Below are 25429 nucleotides of genomic sequence, written 5' to 3' on the forward strand. Positions count from 1 at the left end.
AGTTCTGGTATGCTGCTAGTGTCTTCCACTGTAAAAACTATTCCAAAATACTTATTAAGTTCCTCCACCATTACTATTTCTCCAGCCTCATTTTCCAGCGGTCCAATGATTGTTCTTGCTTCTCTCTTACCATTTAGATATCTAAAAAAAAACTTTTTTTTTTATTAGATTACTTACAGGCCCTTCGACCCAACAAGTCCACACCAACCCGCTGAAGCACAACCCACCCAGACCCATTCTCCTACACTTACCCCTTCGCCTAACACTACAGGCAATTTAGCATAACCAATTCACATTTTTGGACTGTGGGAGGAAACGGAAGCAAACCCACACAGACACAGGGAGAATGTGCAAACTCCACACAGTCGCCTGAGGCAGGAATTGAACCCGGGTCTCTGGCGCTGTGAGGCAGCAGTGCTAACCACTGTGCCACCGTGCCGCCCACTAACAATCTTCTTTTATGTTACTAGCTAGCTTACTCTCATATTTCACCTTCGCCCCCACTTATTGTTTTTTCAGTTATCAAAAGCTGGTTTTCAAAGGCTTCCCAATCCTCTGGCTTTCCACTAACCTTCACCATATGGCATGCTTTCTCTTTTGCTTTTATGCTGTCCCCGACTCTTGTCAGCCGCGGACACCGTGTCCTCTACTTTGAATGCTTCTTCTTCCTTGGGATGAATTTCTGCTGTGCCTGCTGAATTACCCAAAGAAACTTCAACCATTGCTGGTCCACCATTTTCCCTGCTAGGTATCCCTTCCAATCAACTCTGTCCAGCTCTCTCATGTCTTTGTAGTTATCTTTATTCAATTGTCATACAGTTACATCTGACTCCAGCCTCTCCCTTTCAAACTGTAGGGTGAATTCTATCACATTTGCAACTTGAATTCAATAAAAATAATATCTGAATTAAAAATATAATGATGACCACGAATCCATGGTTGATTGTCGGAAAAGCCCATCCGGTTCACTAATGCCCTTTAGAAATTGCCATCCTTATGTGATCTGGCCTACATGTGATTCCATACACACAGCAATGTGGTTGACCCTTATCTATCATCTGGGCAATTAGGATGGCCAGCAATACGTGACTGAATGAATTTTTTAAAAAATCATGGTCACTGATCTCTAGGGGCTCCTTCACCTTAAGCCTCCTAATCAAGTCTGCCTCATCACACATCACCAAAATAAAAACTGCTTATTCTCTACTGGGCTCTACCACAAGGTGGTCCAAAATAAAACTACGTGGTACTCATTCCATTAATTCCTTTCCTTGATTTTCCAAGTCCACCTGCATATTGAAGTCCCTCATGGTTACTGTAATAGTATATTTTCTACATGCCTTTTCTATCTCCTGATTTTCTTCCAACATCCTGACTACTGCTAGAAGGCCTGTATGTAAATCCCATCAAGGGTTTCTTCCTTTGCAGTTCCTCAATTCTACCCACAGATTCTATACCTTCCAAGTCTATTCATTTCTCGCTATAAATTTAATTTAATTTCTTATACACCAGGAATACGCTACCCATTGAACTATGGTTGATATCTTGTCTTCAATGTTGTAAACCCATATATTCCTACAGGGCAACGGCCTTAGTTGAGACTTTTTGAACAACGATCTAGCACAGGTGAATGGTCTTCTGTTCTGTAAGGTGTCCTGTATTCATGGTTCTTCATTGTAAAGCATGTCTTCAGTCTAAAATACCTCTAAAGTCCTGAGTCAGCCATGTCAGACATGAAAGGAGGTGTAGACAAATCCTGAAGGAAAATATGTTCTATTATTTGTATTCAGATTGTTTTATGTGTGATGACAATGTGTATAAACCTCCACTGGAATATCACTAGATCATAAACTAGCTCATAAGCACTTTCAGACAATCTTTATGAGGTCTAATTAATTTATTAATGAACAGTCCTTTCACCTGGGTTGCAAATGAGTTTCCATCCCAATGACAAAGGTAATCACTGTCTATTTTAATTTAGAAAGTTGTTCCCTTCTGTCTGCCCTATTTAATATTTCTACTGAATGGCCAACCTGTCCAATGCATTCTAACATTGCATCACAAGTATTCCATTACTGAACCATGGAAATGCAAAGGATAAGACACTACCCTAAACCAACACTTAATCTGGAGAAACAAAAGGGCTTAACCTTTATAGATCTGCAATCTGCAATCAATGCAGATTGTAGACTCTCATCTTGCTAGGTCTGCGATCAATTAAAGGATAATTGATTCCTTTTATATCAACATGTTTATATTTGCAAGTGAGGTCAATAAGATCATCATTGATTTATCCTAGGCCCCAACTCCTCTTTCCTGCCAGCTCCTAAGAGCCCTCAACCTCAATTTCAAAAATCGATCTATATCCTCTTCAAATCTTTCATTGATCATGCTTCCATAATTCTCTCGGATAGAGAATTCCAGACATTCATTATCTCTGAGAGAATAATTTTGGATCTCAGTTTTGAATGAGTGTCCCCTTATTCTGCAACTATGTCTATGTGTTTGAAAGTCCCCATTAGTGGAAACATCTTCTCAACATCTATCTTGTCAAACCCCTTAGAATCTTGTATTTTTCCATAAGACCAGTAGTAGTTCTTCTAAAGCCTAAAATATCTAGTGGTCATCAATAAGTCAACCCCTTCATTCCTGGAAAAAATACAGTGAATCTTTTTTGAGCTGCCACCAATACCAGTAAGTCATTTCTTAAATGAAGGGACCAAGACTGTACACAGTACTCCAGGTGTGGCCTCATCAACACTCTGTATGGTTGTAACAAGACTTCCTTGTTTTTAAATTCTAACTCCCCAGCAACGATGGCCAAAATTCCATTTGGTTAAGTACTTGTTGTACCTGCATGCTAACTTCTTATGTTTCACACACACAGATTCAGTAATCAGCAGCCTCTTTGGTGCCAAAATGGCATCAGCACAGTGTGTGGTCATGTACACCTTTGGCCCTTGCCTGATGCCACCTTTGTACTGCAATTCCAAACCAACTTCATCTAACAGAACAACCAATAAACAATGCAAAATTCAACTAGTCACTATTGTTCATTCCCTTAGTTTTCTGACTTTGCCTGACCTAGTGTCTTCAACAGTATAAGTAATAGGACTTCTTGGAGTTTCACGGGCGGACAATGTAGACATGTTGCAGCTGTTCGCCAAATAAGCTCCAACTTTCAACTTCATCTCAGCTTGCAAAGTGGAAGTCTGGACTAGCTGGACGTGTGTCAGTGTTGTGACAACAAACACTGCCATTCTGAGAAACTCAGCACATTTGTGCACTACAGTGTCAATGGCACTCCCCTAGGCAATGTCTCAACAATTATGCTCATCAGTTGGAGGACAGATTGCAAGATTACTGTGCAAGACTCAATGTCCTTTCAACACTGGCATGACAGCAGCAGTCTGAATTTGCACAGCAAAAAGCTGAGAATTCACAACTACAATCTGACATAGCAGCATTTTGACATTCTGTTGGCTTTTGTTCATAGTACAGTAAAAGCCAAGATATTATCCACCAATCTTGACATGGAGTTGGCCACCTCTTCTATGCTGGAAAGAATGTGCTCCAAGTTTGGCATAGGCCTGTGATCACTTGCTGCCAGACTCCTCCATGCTCATTGACAATGCCATCAGATCCTCTGGCAGGCCTGCCAATGCACCAAGCATTTCTGTGTGTACTGTCATCAGCTTTTTCATCATTTCATCCAAGTCCTTCACTGTGTGCTTTGCAGTGGAACACGTGATCTCACCAGCCAGGGAGCTAGTACTTGTGCTATCATTAGCTTCAGCTCACTTTCCCTGGCTATCTCACCAACCACAAGGAAAAAGCTGTAAAATTGGCAAATGACAAACTTGTTTAACTGATCTTGCATTCTTCAAAATGGAAATCCTGTCTGACCATTATGTTCATTTCCAAGTACTGCAGTTTTATTGACTCTCGTCATGTAGACATCCTGTCTCTGTGTTGCTCTCTGAAGTATGTGCAATGCCAGTTCATTCGAACTGGTAGCTGTGAGTGATAGATTGAGTGTTGGTGTTTCATCATCATTAGTATTGTCTTCCTGTTGGCCTTCCTATTCCTGTACCATTGCCTGGCAAAGCTGCAATTCTTAGATATTTGAAAGGAGCAAGGCTAGATTTTGGTGGGGGAGGGGAGTTATTGGGTTGGGGTGCAGGAAGAGGTGAATGCTGATACCATCTGAGTTTGTAAATCAGAAGAATTTGGGTGATTTTGCAAACAGGATGTAAGAAGGTAAACTTGGTCAGACCATACTGCTTCAGTGGTCTCAACTCCAATGCTGGGCATGGCTTCAACAACAGCCTCTCCAATTACGGAAATATTGTTTCCTCCCTGGTGATAAGAACATGCAGGCATGTTTATTCTTTGCTGCTGTTGTCTGTACTAATGCATCATTTGATGGTGAAAGAGAGTGGGAAGTGTGCCAGTAAGTATGCTGCAATCTCCTTTGAGTAATCTGGTACAACAGTTCCATAATGCAGTGTCTCCAATGTTGTGAGATATGCAGCAGTGTAAGGTGTGTAAAGGTGAGGTGAAACTATGATTGTGAGGAATGATGTGTCCTTGATAGAAATTGTTGGTAGATGAACAAAGAAAGCTGATGAATTGAGCGCGCTGGTTTGACTGTAAGAATAAGGCATTTGAAGACACATTTACTAAAACGACCTTTATTAATCCTATGAGGTCACTATAAACCTCTTTCAGAACCTTATTCACACCCGTGCATTGCGACCATTCACACTGGCCTTAGTGGCTATGTGTTCCTATGTCCAGCCAAGCACTCTGTTTGGAGGCTAAGCAAAAAAAGGCAAAGAACTGCAGATGCTGGCAATCAGAAACAAAACCAGAAATTGCTAGAAAAGCTTAGCAAGTCTGGCAGCATCTGTGGGAGAAGGCAGAGTTAATGTTTCAAGTCCAGTAACCCTTCTTCAGAACTGATTGTAGCTAGGAAAAGGTTGGGTGGGGAGAGAGTGGAAGAGTAAATGATAGTTGGAAATGAAGCCCACAGAGAGAGAGAGAGAGAGAGAAAAAACAGTTGGACAGGCAAAGGAATGGGTAAAGATTAGCCTTGTGGAATCACCAGCTGCTGAGTGAGACCATTAGTAGCTGACAATAGGGTAATAGTGATAGCAGCTCATGTGATGACAAGGCCTAGTGTTGTGAGGGTTGCACAAGGACATGGGAGAAGGTGCTCAGGTCCTAGAATTATCAAACTAGATACTGAGTCCCGAAGGCTGCAGAGCTCCCCAAGCGGAAAAGGAGATGCCGTTCTTCCAACTTGTGATGAGCTTCACTAGAGATGTTGGCCAGGGAGTAGCGAGGAATGCTGAAAGGGCAGGCAACAGGAAACTTAGAGACATTTTTGTGGACAGCATGTAGATGTTCAACAAAAAGGTTGCCTAGTCTGCCTTTTGTCTCCCCAATATGGAGGAAATTACATTGTGAGCATCAAATACAGTAAACCACATTGAGTGAAGTGCAGATAAATTGCTGCTGCACCTGGAAGATGTGTCTGGGGCCTTGGTTAGTGAACAGGTATTGGAGGATTCATTCTGGCCACTTGTTGATGCAGGATCTCTCTCTAACAAGACCTGGGCCTTGTAAACTGTTTTGCAACCTCTTCCATTTTTAACTATCTTCACACTTTGTTGCTTTGCCGGTGATGCCCTTGTACTGGTTTTAGAAGTTGAATAAAAATGTTTTGGCCAAAAATCTATCTAAAGTAAACCATAGGAGTATGTAAATTTAACTGACTTGTTCCAATTGTGACTCCAACCTCTAGTCTTGCCATTCAAATTATCTTGGAGAGATTATATAAAATCGAACCAAACTTCAAACCACCAGTGTCGATAATGAAAAGTTGTTGTTTCTTTCAAAAATGGTGCATCTCCTGCCAATGTGCTTGAACGAGACATTAATGCCACTGACATTATCATTGCGTATCCATATTCCACTGGGACCAGACATAGTTTGCCTGTTGTTGCTGCCACACCTCATTATTGGTCATCCCAGTGTTGCCCCCCACTTCTGCCCCAGATGTCCTGCTAACTGTTCTCTTATTCCTCTGCTCACCTTCCCATTGTTCATGCCCTTGCTGTGGTATCACCCACTGTTGGTGACGCTTCCTCACTGCTGGCCACTTCCCTCACCACTCCATTCACGGTTCCATCCCCTTTTACTGCTGGTTCCTGGAGTGAGGCAATGGGTGAGGCATCAAGGGGTCTTTCTGAGAAATCCTTGAGGTTATTGGTTTCATAAATAATTCAAAGCGCATCAGGATGCTACATGAAATAAAGTTTAATTTGGTAGTAACAGTGCGACATTTCAGAGAATGCAAGAATTCTTTTTAAAAAGTGTGAGTTTGTTGCAACCAACACCAGGGATTTCCTGTGTTGAGGGTTATGTACTCAGTCATGTGGCTTTGGGTTTCCTCCCACAGTTTGTTTTTGAAGCATCCCTCATAGTCAGCATTTTGCCCTTTCCAAAAATGTTTCTTCAACTCAGGCAAGCATGAACTTTGATATACATTTGCATTGTATGAAATGACCAATTGCTTGGAATTATTTCTCATTGTTCAGAATCTACAGTGCAATCTATGGCACCTTTTGCAATCATGGGGCATCACTTCACAATGTTGCACAACTCTAACCAAAAAAAAAGGTTACTAGCTTTTTTTCCAATAGTCTCTTTGGGAATTCAGAACAGTGGAAATGGATGTGAGGACAGTGGAATGCTCCTCCTGTACAATGTGGGAGGCACTAGTGTCCCCACTGACTTCATCTGTGAGAAGTGCACCCAACTACAGTTCCTTGGGAACCGCGTTAGGGAACTAGAGCTGGAGCAGGATGAACTTCAGATCATTCGGGAGGCTGAGGGGCTAATTGAGAGGAGTTACAGGGATGTAGTCACACCTCAGCTACAGGTAAAAGGCAGATGGGTTACGGTCAGGGGATGGAAAGGGAACATGCAGACAGTGTAGGGATCCCCTGTGGCCAGTTCCCTCAATAACAAGCATACCGCTTTAGATACTGTTGGGGGGCCGACTTACCAGGATAAGCCATGGGGTACAAGGTCTCTGGCACAGAGTCTGTCCCTATTGCTCAGAAGGGAAGTGGGGAAAGGAGTACAGCATTAGTCACTGGGGACACCATTGGGGATAGATAGGAGGTTCTGTGGGAACAAGACAGGCTTGTGGTTGGTGTGTTGTCTCCCAGGTGCCAGGGCTCATGATGTCTCGAATTGTGTTTATGGAATCCTAAAGGGGGAAGGGGAGCAGCCCCAAGTCATGATCCACATAGGCACTAATGACGTAGGTAGAAAAAGGGATGGGGATATAAGGCAGAAATTCAGGGAGCTAGACTGGAAGCTAAGAGTTAGAACAAACAGAGTTGTTATCTCTGGTTTGTTATCCGTGCTAGCAAGGTGAGGAATAGGGAGAGAGAACAGTTATAGAACATAAAACATTATAACGCAGTACAGGCCCTTCGGCCCTCAATGTTGCACCGCCGTGTGAAACCAATCTGAAGCCCATTTAACCTACACTAATCCATTCTCGTCCATATGCCTATCCAATGACCATTTAAATGCCCACAAAGTTGGTGAGTCTACAACTGTTGGGACCTCTACAAACGGGACAGTCTACACTGAACCAGAGGCGTACCAATATCCTGGGGAGGAAATTTGCTAATGTTCTTCGGGAGGGTTTAAACTAATTCAGCAGGGGGCTGGGAAGTTGAATTGTAGCTTCAGTGCACAGGAGGTTGAGAGTAATGAGGTGATGAATAAGATTTCAAGGTCACAGGAGTATAGTGGTAGGCAGGAAGGTGGTTTTAAGTGTGTCTACTTCAACTGGGATTTCCTTGTTGTGGTCATTTCGGAGACATGGATAGAGCAGGAACAGGAATGGTTGCTGCAGGTTCCAGGGTTTAGATGTTTCAGTAAGATCAGGGAAACTGGTAAAAGAGGGAGAGGTGTGGCACTGTTAGTCAAGGACAGTATTACGGTGGCAGAAAGGACGTTCGATGAGGACTCGGTCTACTGAGGTAGTATGGCCTGAGATTAGAAATAGGAAAGGAAAGATCCTCCTGTTGGGAGTTTTCTATAGGCCTCCACAAAGTTCCAGAGATGTAGAGGAAAGGATTGTAAAGATGATTCTGGATAGGAGCAAAAGTACAGCGTAGATGCTATGGGGTCTTTAACTTTCCAAATGTTGACAGGAAACGCTTTAGTTTGTGTAATTTAGATGGGCCATTTTTTGTCCAATGTGTACAGGAGGGTTTCCTGACACAGTATGTAGACCGGCCAACAAGAGGCAAGGCCACATTTGATTTGGTACTGGGTCATGAACCAGGCCAAGTGTTAGATTTGGAGGTAGGTGAGCACTTTGGTGATAATTGAAGAGTTTAATGCTGGAAAAGCACAGCCAGTCAGGCAGCATCCAAGAAGAGAATCAACGTTTCTAGCATAAGCTCTTCAACAGGAATGAGGGAGTGGCCCAAGGGGGTTGGGATAAATGGGAGGAGGTGGGGCTGGTGGGGAAGGTAGCTGAGATGAAGATGGGGGTGAAAATAATAGGTCAGAGAGGACGGTGGAGTGGATAGGTGGGAAGGAAGATGGACAGGTAGGACAGGTCAAGAGGGCGATGCCAAGTTGGTAGGCTGGATCTGGGATAAATGGAGGAGGGGAAATAAGGAAACTGATGAAATCCACATTTATCCCGTTTGGTTGGAGGGTCCCAAGGCAGAAGATGAGGCGTTCTTCCTCCAAGCAATGGGTGACAAGGGTTTGGCGGTGGAGGAGGCCCAGGACCTGCATGTCCTTAGTTAAGTGGGAGGGGGAGTTAAAGTGTTCGGCCACAGAGCTGTACAGTTGGTTCTTGGATGTTCACAGGTCGGCGCAATATCAAGGGCTTCAGACAACATCTCCAGCAGAACCACCTGATGAAGAAGCAGTGCTTCGAAAGCTTGTGATTCCAAATAAACCTGTTGGACTATAACTAGGTGTTGTGTGATTTTTAACTTTGCCCACCCCAGTTCAACACCGGCTCCTCCAAATCTTGATTACAGATAGTCAACACAGTTTTGTGAAGGGTAGGTTGTGCCTCACAAACCTTAGAGTTCTTTGAAAAGTTGATCAAACAGGTGGATGAAGGTAAAGTGGTTGATGTGGTCTATATGGATTTCAGTAAAGCGTTTGATAAGGTTCCCCATGGTAGACTATTGCAGAAAATATGGTGGCATGGGATTGAGGGTGATTTAGTGGTTTGGATTAGAAATTGGCTAGCTGAAAGAAGATAGAGGGTGGTTGTTGATGGGAAATGTTCATCCTGGTAGTTCAGTTACTAGTGGTGTACTGCAAGGATCTGTTTTGAGGCAACTGTTGTTTGTCATTTTTATACATGACCTGGGTGAGGGCTTGGAAGGATGGGTTAGTAAATTTGCAGATGACTTAAGGTCAGTGGAGTTGAGGACAGTGCCGAAAGATGTTGCAGATTACAGAGGGATATAGATTAGCTGCAGCGCTGGGCTGTGAGGTGGCAAATAGAGTTTACTGCAGAAAAGTGTGAGGTGATTCACTTTGGAAGGAGTAACAGGAATACAGAGTACTGGGCTAATGGCAAGATTCTTGGTAGCAGTGATGAGCAGAGAGATCTTGGTGTCCATGTCCATAGATCCCTGAAAGTTGCCACCCAAGTTGATAGGGTTGTTAAGAAGGAGTACGGTGTGTTAGCTTTTATTGGTAGAGGGATTGAGTTTCAGAGCCATGAGGTCATGTTGCAGCTGTACAAAACTGTGGAGCAGCCGCACTTGGAGTATTGCATCCAGTTCTGGTCGTTGCATTATGGGAAGGATGTGGAAGCATTGGAGACGGTGCAGAGGAGATTTACCAGGATGTTGCCTGGTATGGAGGGAAGGTCTTATGATGAAAGGCTGAGGGACTTAAGGCTGATTTTGTAACAGAGAAGAAGGTTGACTTAATAGAGACATACAAGAGGATTAGGGTGGACAGTGAGAGCCTTTTTCTTTGGATGATGATGGCTAGCAGAAGGGGACATTGCTTTAAATTGAGGGGTGATAGATATAGGACAGATGTCAGAGGTAGTTTCTTTACTCAGAGAGTAGTAAGTGTGTGGAACACCCTGCCTGCAATAGTAGTGGACTCCCCAACCTTAAGGGCATTTAAATGGTCATTGGATAAACATTTGGATGATAATGGAATAGTGTAGGTTAGATAGGCTTCAGATTGGCTTCACAGGTAGGTGAAACATTGAGGGCTGAAGGGCCTGTATTGCGCTGTAATGTTCTATGACTTCCAATGCTTGCTTCAGCCAAAATGCATCTTCCCTTTAAGAGTTGCAGGCTGATTTGAAGTAGTACATGCCATTTTTAAATGGTGTCAGTATCATCTGAAATTGGGCTGCCACCTATAGTGTGGAGCCATTCAATAGTGCAAAAGCAAATAAAACTTGTATCCTGACTGCATTACTTTGTACAAGTGCAGGTTAATCATGCACTAAAATCACATTTCTATTTTGTGTGCTTTAGGTTATTCATGAATTGAGATTCTTCAAGCCCTTCTGGGGAATCATTGATTTTTTTTATCCATGAATCCTAATTTCTTCAGAAACTAAACACACAATCTTACAGCAAGAGATTTTACAGCACAGATAGAGGGCAGTTGGCCCACTGTGCCTAAACTGGCTCTTTAATTCAGCGTTATTGCCTAATGTCAATTCCTACTTTGGCCTCACACCATTGTATATTTTCTTATCCAAATAATCATCCTATACCTTCTTTAATGCCTCAGTTGAATCCACCAGACTGCCAGGAAATGCATTTCATATCCTAACTACTCACTGAGTGAGTGAGTGATGAGTGAGTGATTACTTCCGCCGATCACAGCTAGAACTTCCCTCATCTCCATTCAGGGCCTCAACCAGTCCTTCCAGGTGAGACAGAGGTTCACCTGCCTCTCCTCCAACCCAGTTTACTTCATTCGGTGCCCCCGATGCGGTCTTCTCTACGTCAGCGAGACCAAAAGTAAACTCAGGACACTTTTCACCAAGCATCTCCTCAGGGCCAGTATGGGCCAGCCTGACTCCCAGTCACTAACCATTTCAATTCCCTTTTTCACTTATTCTCTCACATGACCATCCTCAGCTTCCTCCATTGCTACAGCGAATCAGGCCACAAATTGGAGGAACAACACCTGATCTTCTGCCTGGGCAGCCTATAGTACAGAGGACTCAACATTGAGTTCTCCAATTTCAAATGACCTTCCCATCTATGCCCTGACTCCCTCTCCAGCACCGCCTCCTCCCTTCCATTCCTGGCACTGACACTTCCTTTCAGCTACCAACTGGATTCATTCCTCCCACTGACCAATCAGGTCACCCCCCACCTGTATTCACTTACCATTACCTCACCATTCTGACCCTCTCCCCATCTATAACCCTTCAAACCCCCTTTATCTGCAGCTCCCCCTATCCCCACCTCCGTTCCTGAGTTATACCCAAAATGTCGAATTCTCCACAAACTGATACTGCCTGGCTTGTTGTGTTTCTCCAGCCTCTTGCTTGTCTACATTGGATTCCAGCATTTGCCGTTTTTTTGTCCCCAAATCTTACATTCATCACAGCTTAGTTTTGTAAACCAAACAGTTCAAGAATCATAATTTGCATATTTTCTGTCCCTGCACCTTACCAACTGTGTCCTTATAATCAACATGTCATCATTTCTTGAAGGTCACAGGTTAAATAACTACAGAAAAAATGTTGACATCATTTTGTTTTTGAAAATTTGCATTGTCAAAGTCAATCTTTGGAGTTTCCAACTGACTGTTACGATACCCAATACACTCACCTGCAATAACTGTAAAATCTGCTTCAACATCACAAGCTATGAGATCCCCATTGTTTATGTATTTTTTCACGGCCTCTTTCACCTTTCCCATTCCCAGTTCATTCCCTCCATCTCCAATACCTAGAGAACAGAGACACAACAAACCCAGCAAATAAAGAAATTGAGGGAATAAAAGAGATACAACTACTATATGGCAGACTAAACGATCTTCTGATTCTGTAATTTTTTTGCTCCTATCTTTACATGTTTGCCCTTCCACAGTCATATAGATGGAATGTATTCTTAAGCATGTCTTTCAATCATTTTGCTTTGAACAACTGCTGGAAATTCAGGTTAAACACTTCTAATTACTACTGTCAAGAAAACTTAGTAAAAGGGAAATCAACTCCAGTGATTACATTAATTTTTGAAATAACATCATGAAATGATCAGCAATTGAACAAAATGAAAGGAGATAGATTTACTCCTCAGATATGGCACATTAGTCCCTTTTTGAACGGACTATTTGACCTTTGTAGACATGTTTAAGAAGGCCATGATGTGGAGGTGCCGGTGTTGAACTGGGGTGGACAAAGTTAAAAATCAGAGTCAAGATTAGAATGGTACTGGAAAAGCATTCCTGATGAAGGCTTTTGCCCGAAACGCCGATTTTCCTGCTCCTCGGATGCTGCCTGACCTGCTGTGCTTTTTCAGCACCACTCTAATCTTGACTCTTGATTTCAAGCATCTGCAGTCCTCAGTTTTGCAAAGTTAAAAATCACACAACATCAAGTTATAGTCCAACAGGTTTATTTGAAACTACTAGCTTTTGGAGTTCTGCTCCTTCATCAGGTAGCTGTGGAGCAGGATCATAAGATATTCATAAGTAAATCCCAGAACTTCTTTTAAGTCCATTTTATAAATTCCTATTTTAGAAGTAGAACCAGTCTGACTCAAGACTGGGATACAGACAGACTCTAACCTCACACCTTTATTGCACAGTTTGAGCTGAGATGTCACCTTTTTATAATAAAACCTTAAGTTATCTCAAGAATGTGACTTAAAAGAAGTTCTGGGATTTGCGTATTAATGAACCAAAACCTGCAACCCATTCTAAAAGATGAAAGAATTAACAGCAATACAGTTTGTTCAATATATTGTTTCAGTTGCATGACACTGTAATCTTTTGCTATAAATTCTGTGTCTTATGATCCTGCTCCACAGCTATCTGATGAAGGAGCAGTGGCCTGAAAGCTAGTACTTCCAAATAAAGCTGTTGGACTATAACCTGGTGATGTGTGATTTTTAACTTAAAGAAGGGTGAGAGGAGAGGAACAATCAAATTAAGAACTGCTTCATAAAGATTCAATTTGTGATCAAGTGTCTGAACAGTAAATATCAGTTCAGGCATGCAATCTCAGCCAAATTCTCACCAATGCTTACGTTTATACGACACCTTTAATGAAGCAAAGATTTCACAGGCACTTCATAGAAACATAATCATAGTAAAATTATTTAACACTGTGCTAAGGTCGGAAACATTAAGATATGTTTTAAGAGTAATCTTAAAGGGAGTAGGAGAGGATGAGCCATAGAGTGTTACGTAATGGAAATAGAGCCTTCAGTTCATCATGATTGTTCTGGATATTAAGCGCCGATTTACTCTAACCCATTTCCTAGCATTTGGCCCATAACCTTGGATGCCATGGTGTTTTAAATATTTCAAAATACTTTTTAAGGTTTAGTGAAGGACTTCAGGGCCAAGACAGCTGAGGCCCAACGGTGGAATGATAAAAATTAGGATTGTGCAATTGTAAGAGAATTGGTAGCATGGGTTGTGGATGAGGTTATAGATTTGTTTGCTGAGCTGGTGTGCTTTTCTGTAGATGCTTTATCATCCTACTAGGTGACATTGATAAAGTGTTGGTGGTCTATCACACCTGGTATTTATTGTCTCTGTTTTTTGTATTTCCAATTCTGTAGCTGAGTGGTTTGTATATGGGGTCCAATTTGATGTATTCATTGGAGGAATGTAGAGATCTCAAGGGGTAAAAGGTTTTCAGGAGGTTACAGACATAGGATCTGATGGGATCCGAACACAGGGATGAGAATTTTAAAATTGAGCTGCTGCTTAATTGAGCCAGTGTGTCAGCAAGCACAGATTTGATTCACAACAAATATCAAACATTTACTGAACAGATTCCCAAGTAGCAACCTGGAATGACAGTCTGCTGATATCTTATCTCCTTTAGCCCAGGAGGATTGAGACAGACCACTAAGATTTGGTTGTATGCCAGTATTCAGACTGAGATGATGGAAGAATAGTGATAAAAATGGAAGCACAGTGATTAATGTATAGCCCTTGTAGGTATGCAAGAAGATAAGAAATAGGAGCAGGTCCACTTGTGGATAATGGCTAATCTTCAATCTCAACTTGAATTTCCCATCCTGCCCTCAGGTTCCTCAATACCCTTAATGTACAAATCGATTGATCTCAGCCTTGAATATACTCAGAACTAAGTATTCACAACCTTCTGGAGTAGATAATTTCAAAGATTCACAACCTTCTGAGGGAAGTAGTTCTCCTCAACTCAGTCCTGGATGATTAACTCATTACACTGAACCTATTCAGTCTCATTTCTAGATTCTCCAGCTAGGGGAATCAATCTTACGGTACCTTCCATGTCAAAACCTTTCAATGAAACTTTCTCATTTGACTAAACTCTAGGGAACTATTCAACTTAATTTATCCTTATAAGGTAATTTACTTACCTCAGGAATCAATCTAGTAAACTTAGACAGATATAGTGTTCCTTATTAATGGAGACCTATTCATTCCAGCTCTGCTTTCTAGCCTTTAAATAAACATTCACGCTAATACACTACCATCATTTCAGCAAGTGGTGCTCTGTCAAATCACTTTTCAAAACCCAGATATAGTATATTGACTAGTTCTTCTTTATGCTGGTACTATCTTGAAAAAAAATCTCCATTAGATTTATAATATATGATACTTCCTTTAGAAAACCCAGCTAACTCAGAATATTGTGGTTAGGCAAAGTGTCCGACTTCTTAAGAATGGACTTCAGCATTTTCTCACCGACTGATGTCAGGCTAAATGGCCACGAGATACCTGTTTTCTCTCTCCGGCCTTGAATTGCAGTATTGTATTTACTATCTTTCAATCCACTGGGACTGTTCTATAAGTTAGGGAAAGTCAGTGGATCCACTATACCCAAAGACACCTCTTTTAGAACCCTTGAATGTAGATCATCAAAGTGCAGGGTTATGTTTATGTGGTGAATTTCCCAAAGCTTTGCTGTTCTTGTCCTTCAGAGATTCACCACATAAACATAACCCTGCACTTTGATGATCTACATTCAAGGGTTCTAAAAGAAGTGTCTTTGGGTATAGTGGAGATAGGAACTGTTGAAATAACCTCAGTGATTTGCTGCATTGCCTCTCATAGCTCCTATTAATCCTAACCACAGTTGAACTGATGGGGTGGGGAAATGCATAGCAAGTCTAATGGCAAGGACACCAATCAAGCAATCTCATTTGTCGAAGATAGCATTGAGCCCCTGGAGTACAGTTCTGGCTGCACTCACCGAAGCAATTATTGCAATTTCTGTTCTGTCAGTACACAGGAGGAATTTCAACCGAAAATATGTTTGCAGTTACCTGTTGTGGAAATTCCAGGGATGTCCTGTGCTTTTAGGAAAAGCTTGTCAATGGGATCCACCAAGTGTTTAATATTTACTTTCCGTGCATTGTAGTAATTGCCATCTGCAGCCATTCCAGCTCGTTCTATTGCTATGAGATGATCAAACCTGTCCACATAGTTACACAAAATTGTTCAATAACCTGTCAATGACTGGATGTACGTATAAATTACCATATATACACACACACACACACACACACACACGTCGACCCGTTGCCTCTCCAAACCATACCTTACGGTTAACATTTACCTTGGAAACTGGGGATCACCATCATGACAAAGGAACATGAGGGCTGAATCCTTGCCATTATCCTGGAAGCTAACAATAGGGACAGGGGTTTTTAACCTTCCTAAAAACAAAAAAGAATAGAAAGTAAATAGAAACTGTGAATGTTGGCTGTAGACAGGCAGTCAGTCGGAATTGCAAGTGAAATGGACAGATTCATCAGAACTAATGAACAATCCATTCTAATTTTTAACTATTGAGAGACACAACCCTGTCTTTGCTGCCAGCTCTGCCCCTCCACCCACCTGCTCTCCACTACATATCATGCACCTCCCCCGCATCCCTTTACCCCCTCCCAAAGTAATATGTGCATCTCCACAAAATTTCTCACTTGTGGCTTGGGAACAAATGATAATTCCTCGGCTTTGGTGGATTTTGTTCCAGCAGTAATTGCAATTCAAAAGAGTTGCTGGCCACTGACTGACCAGCAAGAGTCAGTGAGTGAGGCATCCATCTCGGATAATTGATCTTGAATGACAATTAGTTTGGCAGACCTTCCAAAACAGGTGGTGCAGGATTCTTTCTGACTCTCCAGCTAGTGGACTTGACTCCGTCACCTCCAATTAGTACTGCCCTAAAATTTTCAATTTTTCTTTGCTGTCTAAACATCAGCATTTTACTTTTTAAAAGGAAAAGAATAAGCACCTTGCTCAACTGCTTCTTCAATAATCTTTTTGTTCATCTCTAAGGCTCTTTGATCTGTTACTATGACAACGTTTTTCTTCTGGGCTTGCAACATGGCTGCTATAGCAATAGCTCCTGGAGGACCATCTGTCTCTTCTGGAGGCTGGTTATTGAAGTGGGTTGGAAATCCAGTGGTTATGAGCACAGATTTTGCATTTGAAAGAGAGAGACATGCTTTTAGCAGCTGTTTTTCAATTAACAAATGCTTGATTCCTCGATTGCCTGTCCAGAACATAAAAAACATTTCATAGATTTCAATTCCAACTTGGTTTACATTTTAAGACGTGCTATTCAATTGTACTAGTTCTGAATAATGGCAATTAGAACAAGACATAACTGTTATTGCATGTTGAAAATCAGTCCAATCGGTCTTGCTTGTGGTAACTCAGTTGCAATCAAGAATTTTGTTATAAGCACATTTTGCAGTAATATTCTTTCTGTTCTAGAATCTCTACCTACCCCCCAGCAGATAAAGCTGGTGAGTTATCGCTATATCTGTAACCTCCCATTGCCCTACAACTCTCAGAGAAATCTACATTCTCCTGCATCTCGACAATTGTGCATCCCCAATTTTAATTACTCTGCCACTGGCACTTGATATTACAATCCTAAGTGATGGCAATACTATTCAAGTCAGATCTGAGAGTGAAATGTGGTTTGATGGAGCATAAATTTAATTTTACAGTTAGTCGCCTTGTGGTGCTTAGTCTATGAACCAATTCACATAAGGCTGTAAATGCTTGTTTTAAACACCAGAATGCAAGTTCATTCTACAAAAGAAGAAAATGCAAAGATATGTCTCACACACACACACAATAGATCCAACCTCTTCTATAATATCCTTTTCAGATCCTCAATCGTAACAATTCAACCATTTTGTAGCTAAACTCCCTCATTTATTACTTAACTGGCTCTTTCCAGTTCTCCTTCTTGGTCTGCTGTGACAGTTTTAAACTTCTTTATAGTTCTGCAGGCATAAGCGGCTTTCAGTTTTGATAATTTGAAAATTTCAATATAGCTTGGCGACATAACAAACAAAACTCCTCTACTCATACATAAGCTGTTCTTCTGAATTGAACTCCTCAGTCTTCTGAAGTGAAGTCAAACTAAACTAGTCACTCTGGTAATGGCATTTTGGGGATTGGAATGAGGTTGGCCAGGTGGATGTCATTAAGTACAAGGTCAATCAGGGAGCCCTGGCTGACAGATATAAACAGGAGTCTCAGAGAGTCTTCTCACTCCAGGGACTGGCTGTGAGCTAACTGGTCAGACTCCATGTACTGTACATGTGTAAATAAAGGGTGACTTAGTGACAGCATACCAGCATGTGTAGTTATTCCAGCCATAAAAGCTCCACTTTGTCAACACTTCATTAAGTTACAGTACAGGTATCTTTCTCACCTCTTGATTAAATCACATGCTCTTTATGGAAGTATATACTTAGCTCACTGACCTGTTTAAAACAAAACTTTCAAAAAAATGACACCAAAACGCATCTGCCGCAACTTAAAAAACTCAAATTCCCAAATGATGAAAAAACACATTAATGCAAAATAAAACATGGCTCTGAGTTAGAGGACTTATAGCATTGAGACACAGGGTCAATAGCACTGAAATAGAGGATCAGCCATGATCATATTGTATGGCAGAGCAGAATCAAAGGGCTGAATGGCTTATTCCTACTCCTCATTTCTATGTTTATATATTATACCCCATTAACATACTGTGCTTTCAGCTACCTAGGCCTTGAGTTCTGGAATTACCTCCCAAACCTATCCTATACCTTTTCCAATTTTAAAATCCAACTTAGACCTTATATGTTGCAGACATTTGGTCATCTGCCTTAATGGTTAATCTCATATTGTCCCTTGGGATTCCTGATAATGTTAAAAGTAGTATATGAAATAATTTGTCCTATAGTGAAGAAGCTCCTGGTTTGAGTCTTAATACTGTGGTTAAGTCAGATCATTTCAACCAGGGCATCAGTAATGTGTAAATATTCTCAGCAACTCTAGGTTTAGGGAAATGTAGAAACAATCGTGTTAGAAATTGCAGAATTGATAAATATAACTGTTCCTCTCCCCATTTGGAAAAACCCATTAGTACATATATAGATAATAGAGCCAATAATGAAGCCAGGTAGCTGCAGGAATCTGGTGGAGAATCTCCTAATTTCAGGGCTATCAATAGGGTAACTATGCTTCCTTAGTATAGACTCACATTTGAAACCCAAAACACATCATCATTAAGCTGTACTTAGCATCCTCTTCCTACCTGGATCTTGCTGAATCAGACTATCCAAGGCTTTGAATTTTTCTACAGCAGCAGCCGAGGCAACGCTATAGTGAACTGGATTCTGAGAAATGCAAAAAACATGTGGGATTTCTGCATCAGCAGCAAAGTCACTGGCCACCTCCTGCTCACTCTGCAGGTCAGTAATGAACATGCAGCCAGGAGCATGGGTGAAAGCCAGACCAGATTCTGCAAGTTAAAAAAAAAGATCAATTACAATGCTATTTCCATGATTTTGAAGAGAAGGATGGAATCAATTCTATATTGACATTCACAATATGCATATAGGTTACAGGTTTATTGGTGAGGGCTATTTAAGTGTGAGTATTTCTTTCATATAGGCATATCATTTCTTTCATATAGGCATATCATAAAGTCCACTAATGGACTTTAACAATATTTGTATAATTCACTCCAGTTCCCAAACATCCACCATCATTTTCTAGAAATTTGGTGGAAAAAAGACTTACACTAATATAGCACATTCTTAGTGAAAGCATAGAGTGGCAAAATCTATAAAAACATTTTGCTTTTTGACACCGAACCATACAAGTGAAATATCAGGAAAGATAACCAAAAGTTTTATCAAAGAAGTAGGTTTTTGGTGGCACCCGAGAGAGAGAGAGAAAGTTGAAGGTGGTGCATGGGGTGGAAATCAAATGGACTACTTTGTCCTGGAATGGTGCCAAGCTTCTTGAGTGTTGTTGGAGCTGCACTCACCCAGTTAAGTGGAAAATATTCCATCACACACCTGATTTGCAGCTTGCAGATGGTAGATAAGGATTGGTGAGACAGGAGAACTATTCATCACAGAATTTCTCAGCCTCTCTTCTCCTCTTGTTGCTATAGTACTCCCATGGTTTGTCTAATTCAGCATCTGGTTAACAGTAATTAATATTTATAGTGGGAGTTTTACAGATGATAATGCCATTGTATATCAAGTGATAATGGTTAGTTCTCTCTTTGTGGAACTGGCCATGTGTTGCACAAATGTTACTTCTTACTTATTTTCTCCAACAACCATAACTTTTATGTTGAGTATGATTCCAACCAGCAGAGCGCTTCTCCCTTAATTCCAACTTTTTCTACAGCTTCTTGATGCCACACTGAGTCAAATACCACCTTACTTCTGGAATTCAGATATTTTATCCATGTAATGAAATGGAAAGCTGTAATGAGATCAGGAGCCAATTTCTCCTAGGGACAACCCAGGAAATTATATGCTGGTGAGTCTTATATGAGTGGCAAAGTCATTACTAGAGAAGATACTTAGGGACAGGATTGACTTGCATTTGGAAAAGAGTTGACTTATTAGGAATAGTCACCATGGCTTTGTATGGGAGAGGTCTTGTCTCACAAAATTGAGTTTTCTGATTAAGAGATGAAGATGTTTGATGAGAGTACAGCAGTGAATGTTGTCTACACGGACTTTGCTAAAGCATTTGACATGATCCCTCATGCAAGGCTGGTCTAAAAGATTAAGTCACATGGGATCCAAGATGAGTTGGTAAGTTAGGTACAAAATTTGCTTGGTCATAGAATTCAGAACGTAATTGTGGAAGGGTCATTTTACAGTTGGAGGTCCATAACTAGTGATGTTCCGCAGGGATCAGTGTTGGGCTTCTGTTGTTTTAAATATATACAAATGATATGGATAAAAATGTAGTGATCCGATTAGTAAGTTTGCAGACAAAATGAATATTGGTGGAGTGATCAATAGAGAGGAAGGCTATCAAAAGATGTACAGACATATCTTGGGGTGCAAGTCCACAACTCGCTGAAAGTAGCAACACAAGTAGATAAGATGATAAAGAAGGCAAGCTTGCCTTCATCGGTCAAGGTATTGAGTGTAAATGTTGACAAATCATGTTGCAGTTATATAAAACTTTAGTTGATCCACATTTGGAACACTGTATGCAGTTCTGGTTGCCACACTATAGGAAAGATATGGAAGCTTTGGAAAGGCTGCAAAAGACGTTTACCAGAATGTTGCTTGGACTGGAATATATTAACGATAAGGAGAGGTTGGATAAACTTAGATTGCTTTCCCTTCAGCATCAGAGACTGAGGGGGGAATCTGATAATTAAGTATACAAACACTATGAGAGCCATGAGGTGGAGGTGCCAGTGTTGGAAGGGGTAGATAAAGCTAAAAATCACACAACACCAGGTTAAAGTCCAACAGTATTATTTGAAAGTACAAGCTTTCAGAGCACTGCTCCTTCATCAGGTAACTAGTGGGGCAGGATCATAGGACACAGAATTTATGGTTAGAGATCAAAGTGTCACACAATTGATGTGATGTATTGAACAAACCTAGATTGCTATCAAGTCCTTAATCACTTAGAATGGGGACGCAGGTTTAAACTGATTAGTATGTAAATCCCAGAACTTCTTTCAAGTTACGTCCTGAGACAACTTAAGATTTTCTCAAAATAAAAAAAAAAGCTTACATCTCAGTTCAGACAATGCATTAAAAGTGAGAGTTTAGGTCTGTCTGTATCCCAACCTTGAGTTAGATTGGTTCTATTTCCAAAGTAGGAATTCATAACATGTCACATGGACTGACTGCTTTTAGATTGTATGCTTTTTGAACAAAATAGAATGTATCTGCAAATACAAATTCACCCCAGAGACTTATATGTGAGTGGCGTGTGTGTGTGAGGGAGAGAGAGAGTGTGTGTGCTTGTGAGAGTGAGTGTGTCCGTGTGTGTGATACAGTATATGCCTGTGAAAGAGCATGTGTGTGTTTATGACACTGGGTGTGGGTGTGTGTGCATGTGTGTGCAATTGTGTGTAAGAGTGCATGTGAATGTATGTGTGCTTGTGTATAAGGTGACCCCACTACACTATATGCTCACACATACACTCACCCACAAGCACACATACACACAGACTCTTAGACACTCACACAGACCCCCTCTCATACACAAGCTCACACACACACATCCTCTCAAACGCATATACTCCCGTCACACTTGTGCACACATTCTACCAAGCATACACACACACATGTACACACACATGTAAGTCGATGGGGTGAATTTGCATTTGTAGATTTGTATTTGCAGATACATTCTATTTTATTCAAAAAGTACCCAATCTGTAGGCAGTGAGTCCATGTGACATTTTATAAATGGAAATAGAACCAATCTGACACAAGGTTGGGATACAGACAGACCCTAATCTCACACCTTTCATCATTGTCTGAGGTGTCACTATTTTTTATAGTGAGTAAACCTTAAGTTGTCTCGGGACTGTGACTTGAAAGATGTTCCGGGATTTACATATTAACCAATCGAAACCTGCACCCCATTCTAAGTGATTAAAGACTTAACAGCAATCTAAGTTTGTTCAATACATTGCATTACTTGATCTTATACTATAAATTCTGTGTCCTATGATCCCACTCCACTAGTTTCCTGACAAAGGAACAGTGCTCTGAAAGCTTGTGCTTTCAAATAAATGTGCTGGACTATAACATGGTGTTATATGTGATGTTTACATTATGAGAGGCGTAGATAGGGTGGATAGTCAGAGTCTTTTTCCCAAGGTGGAAAAGTCAAACATTAGAGGGCATAGAATAGAATCCTTACAGTGTGGAAAGAGGCCATTTGGCCCACAAGTCCACATCGACCCTCCAAAGAGTAAACCATCCACACTCATTCCCCTACATTAACCTCTGACTAACCTATACATTCCTGAATGCTATGGGCAATTTAGCATGGCCAATTCACCTAATCTGCACATCTTTGGACTGTGGGAGGAAACCGGACCACCCAGAGGGAACCCACACAGACATGGGGAGAATATGCAAACTCCACACAGACAATCGCCAGAGGTTGAAGTTGAACCCAGGTTCCTGGCACCGTGAGGCAGAAGCGCTAACCACTGAGCCACCGTGTTGCCCATTTAAGTTGAGAGGGGGAATGTTTAGAGGAGATGTACGAGGATGGAGGTAGGTGCCTGGAACATATCACCAGAAGAGATGGTAGAAGCAGATATGCTAGCAAAGTTTTAAAAAGCATTCAGACAGACACACGGACAGGCAAGGAATCAAGGGATATGGTCCACTTGCAGGCAGAAAGGAATTGTTTAGAATATCATTTAGGCATGGTAGCACAGACACCGTGGGCCAAAAGCTTGCTCCTATGATGTACTGTTCAATGGTCTAAAGAATTTAAGAACAGTGAAGATATGCTGGAACTGCCGAAAAGTTAATTATACCACAACTTAAAGCACGGTGCGCAGTTCTGGTATTCACTTTATTGGAGGGATGTGATAGCATTGGAGAGAGTACAGAGGAGATTTACCAAGATGTTGTTTGGACTTTAAAGTTTTTGGTATGAAGACAAATTGGATAGGCTGGAGGTGTGTTCCTCTGAGCAGAGGAGGTTCAAGAGTGGAGGGACATGATTGAGATGTACAAAATTATGAGGTGCACAAATAGGATAGGCAGGAAGAAATTTTTCCCTTGTTGGGGGGATCAAGGACCAGGGAGCATAGAGTTAAGGCAGGGGCAGAAGATTTAGAGGGAACATGAGGAAAAACATTTGCGCTCAGTGAGAATCTGGAAATCACTGCCTGCAAAGGTGGTAGAGCCAGAAACCCTCATTAATACTTAAGAAGATTTTAGAGATACACTTGCAATGCCAAGGCTGACAAGGCTATGTGCTGGAAAATGGATTTAGAATAGTTAGATGTTTTTTTTTTGACTAGCACAAAATTGGTGGGCTAAAGCGCCTTTTTCTGTGCTCTATAAAGGAGACTGTGTTATTTATCATTGAAAGATATGATTACTTCCCGGTTTTTCAAATGTCTAAATCATGTTTCCCATTTCTCAAACTCTTTCTGCCTTTGGAGCAAACTGTCCACTTCCTCTCATAATTCTTATCTTGCAACCTTGTTATCTTCCACCAGTCTGAAGACAGCCATCTGCTGTTCAACCTGTTTAATATCTTCCTTGCTCCTGCCTTCAATGCACTCATTGCTCCAAATCCCTTACTGTAAACACCCAACTCTTCTACAATTCTCAATACAAAAACATTTTTATGCAAGTTAAAGCAACTTACACTCTACATTCTCACAGAAATGAGAAGATAATGCCATATTTCTCTTTTCAACAAGAAAATCCCCCCCCCCCACTATGCATCCTACTTAATAGTCGTGTGTATCTAAAGCATTTTGCAATTTGGCCAATATATACTGAGGTCATTGTTGTTTTACTTTTTAAGAGTCTACAATTTTCACCCTAGAATTCGGCTCAGTTCATAGTACTCCCACCACTGAGTTGACATGTTGAGGATTCAAGGTCCACTCCAGAAATTTCAGTACAATATCTAGGTCAACATTGCCAGTGTGTACTGCAAGTGCTACACTATTAGACACACTGTCTCTCAAATGAGACATCAAGCAGAGGCTCTGCTTGATCCTTGAGTGGATTTAATGGAACCCACAGCCATAACATGAAAAGAATCAAGGCATTAGTGTCCTGGTAAAATTCACCCTGTCACCAATAATGCCAAAAACAGCATCTGTACACTTATTCCTTGTTGTTTGCATTATATGCAATTTGGCTATTGAGTTTCCCATATCACAACAATAATTGCACTTCAAAAAAAACAGCATTGGCAGTAAAGAACTCTGGGATGCTCTGAGGGTGTAAAAATGTGTTATGTAAACGCATGGTTCTTTTTAAATAATTTACTGTTGGTAAAATTATTCACACAAAAATTCTTTAGTTGTAGTCTAAAACTACTCAAGCTTTGTATCTCTGAATCTTACTGCAGCTCCTAATAGCTTCTGATGCAGTAATTCCACAGGGCCAGAAGACTGGAACATCACCACGATGTGCTTCAACTGCATCTCCGAAATCTGGGTTTAGCATGTCTTCAATTCCAATTAACCCTGAGGATGGTAAAGTGAACTAGTTGAATAAACATGTAGGATGTTTACTGGAGAAACATTTTTAAGAAAAAAAAGTTTAAAAAAACACAAATGCAAAGTTCAAAACAAATGTTAACACTTTTCCAGATCGAGATTCTGACTTGTAGGATAATTTCCAAATTTAATCTACTGCAGAGACTATGCATATCCATTAATCAAAAATGATTACCTTGGGCAGGAATAAAATTCATAATTCAAATGGCTGTGGGGAGGTTGCTTTCAATAGACATTTAATTTCCTCCACACTATTTTAATTCATATGGTTAGAATGCAACTGGGTTAGAAAGCTCAGATAGTTGGATGGCTTGTTTGCAATGTGGTGTGATATCAATAAATTGGGTTCAATTCCTACAACGGCTAAGGTTACCATGAAGGACTATGTTTCTGAACCTTTCGCTTAGCCTGAGGCACAGTGACACTGAGGTTAAACCACTAATGGCCATCTCTCTCTAATGAGACAGCAGCCAATGGTCTGGTGGGATAATGACAACTTTACCTTTTTAATTACCAATTGAATTTGAGGACCCATGTACATGCATAATTAAAACGACAGTAATCAGGGATTTAAAAGTGATAGAAAAGGCTAGCAGTCCTCTCGTTATAACAGCTAATATTCTAAGTATTAAGAAC

General features: G+C 41.0%; 1 protein-coding gene across 5 annotated transcripts in view; it reads right to left on the bottom strand.

The window, feature by feature from the left end:
* Positions 1 to 25429, bottom strand: part of dglucy (D-glutamate cyclase) — a 123253-nt gene that overhangs the window by 9376 nt on the left and 88448 nt on the right. For all 5 annotated transcript variants that reach the window (XR_006312687.1, XM_043696939.1, XM_043696936.1 and 2 more), the window contains exons 6-11: positions 24638 to 24760; positions 18836 to 19042; positions 16523 to 16783; positions 15842 to 15941; positions 15549 to 15697; positions 11889 to 12008 (exon numbers count right to left, since the gene is read on the bottom strand). Coding sequence is in view for 4 of the 5 variants with exons in the window: in XM_043696939.1 (XP_043552874.1) it covers positions 11889 to 12008; positions 15549 to 15697; positions 15842 to 15941; positions 16523 to 16783; positions 18836 to 19042; positions 24638 to 24760 (960 nt within the window). In the remaining variant the exon portion in view is untranslated. The remainder of the gene's footprint in view (positions 1 to 11888; positions 12009 to 15548; positions 15698 to 15841; positions 15942 to 16522; positions 16784 to 18835; positions 19043 to 24637; positions 24761 to 25429) is intronic.

The sequence above is a fragment of the Chiloscyllium plagiosum genome, chromosome 10, assembly GCF_004010195.1.
Source record: "Chiloscyllium plagiosum isolate BGI_BamShark_2017 chromosome 10, ASM401019v2, whole genome shotgun sequence".
Taxonomy (NCBI): Eukaryota; Metazoa; Chordata; class Chondrichthyes; order Orectolobiformes; family Hemiscylliidae; genus Chiloscyllium; species Chiloscyllium plagiosum.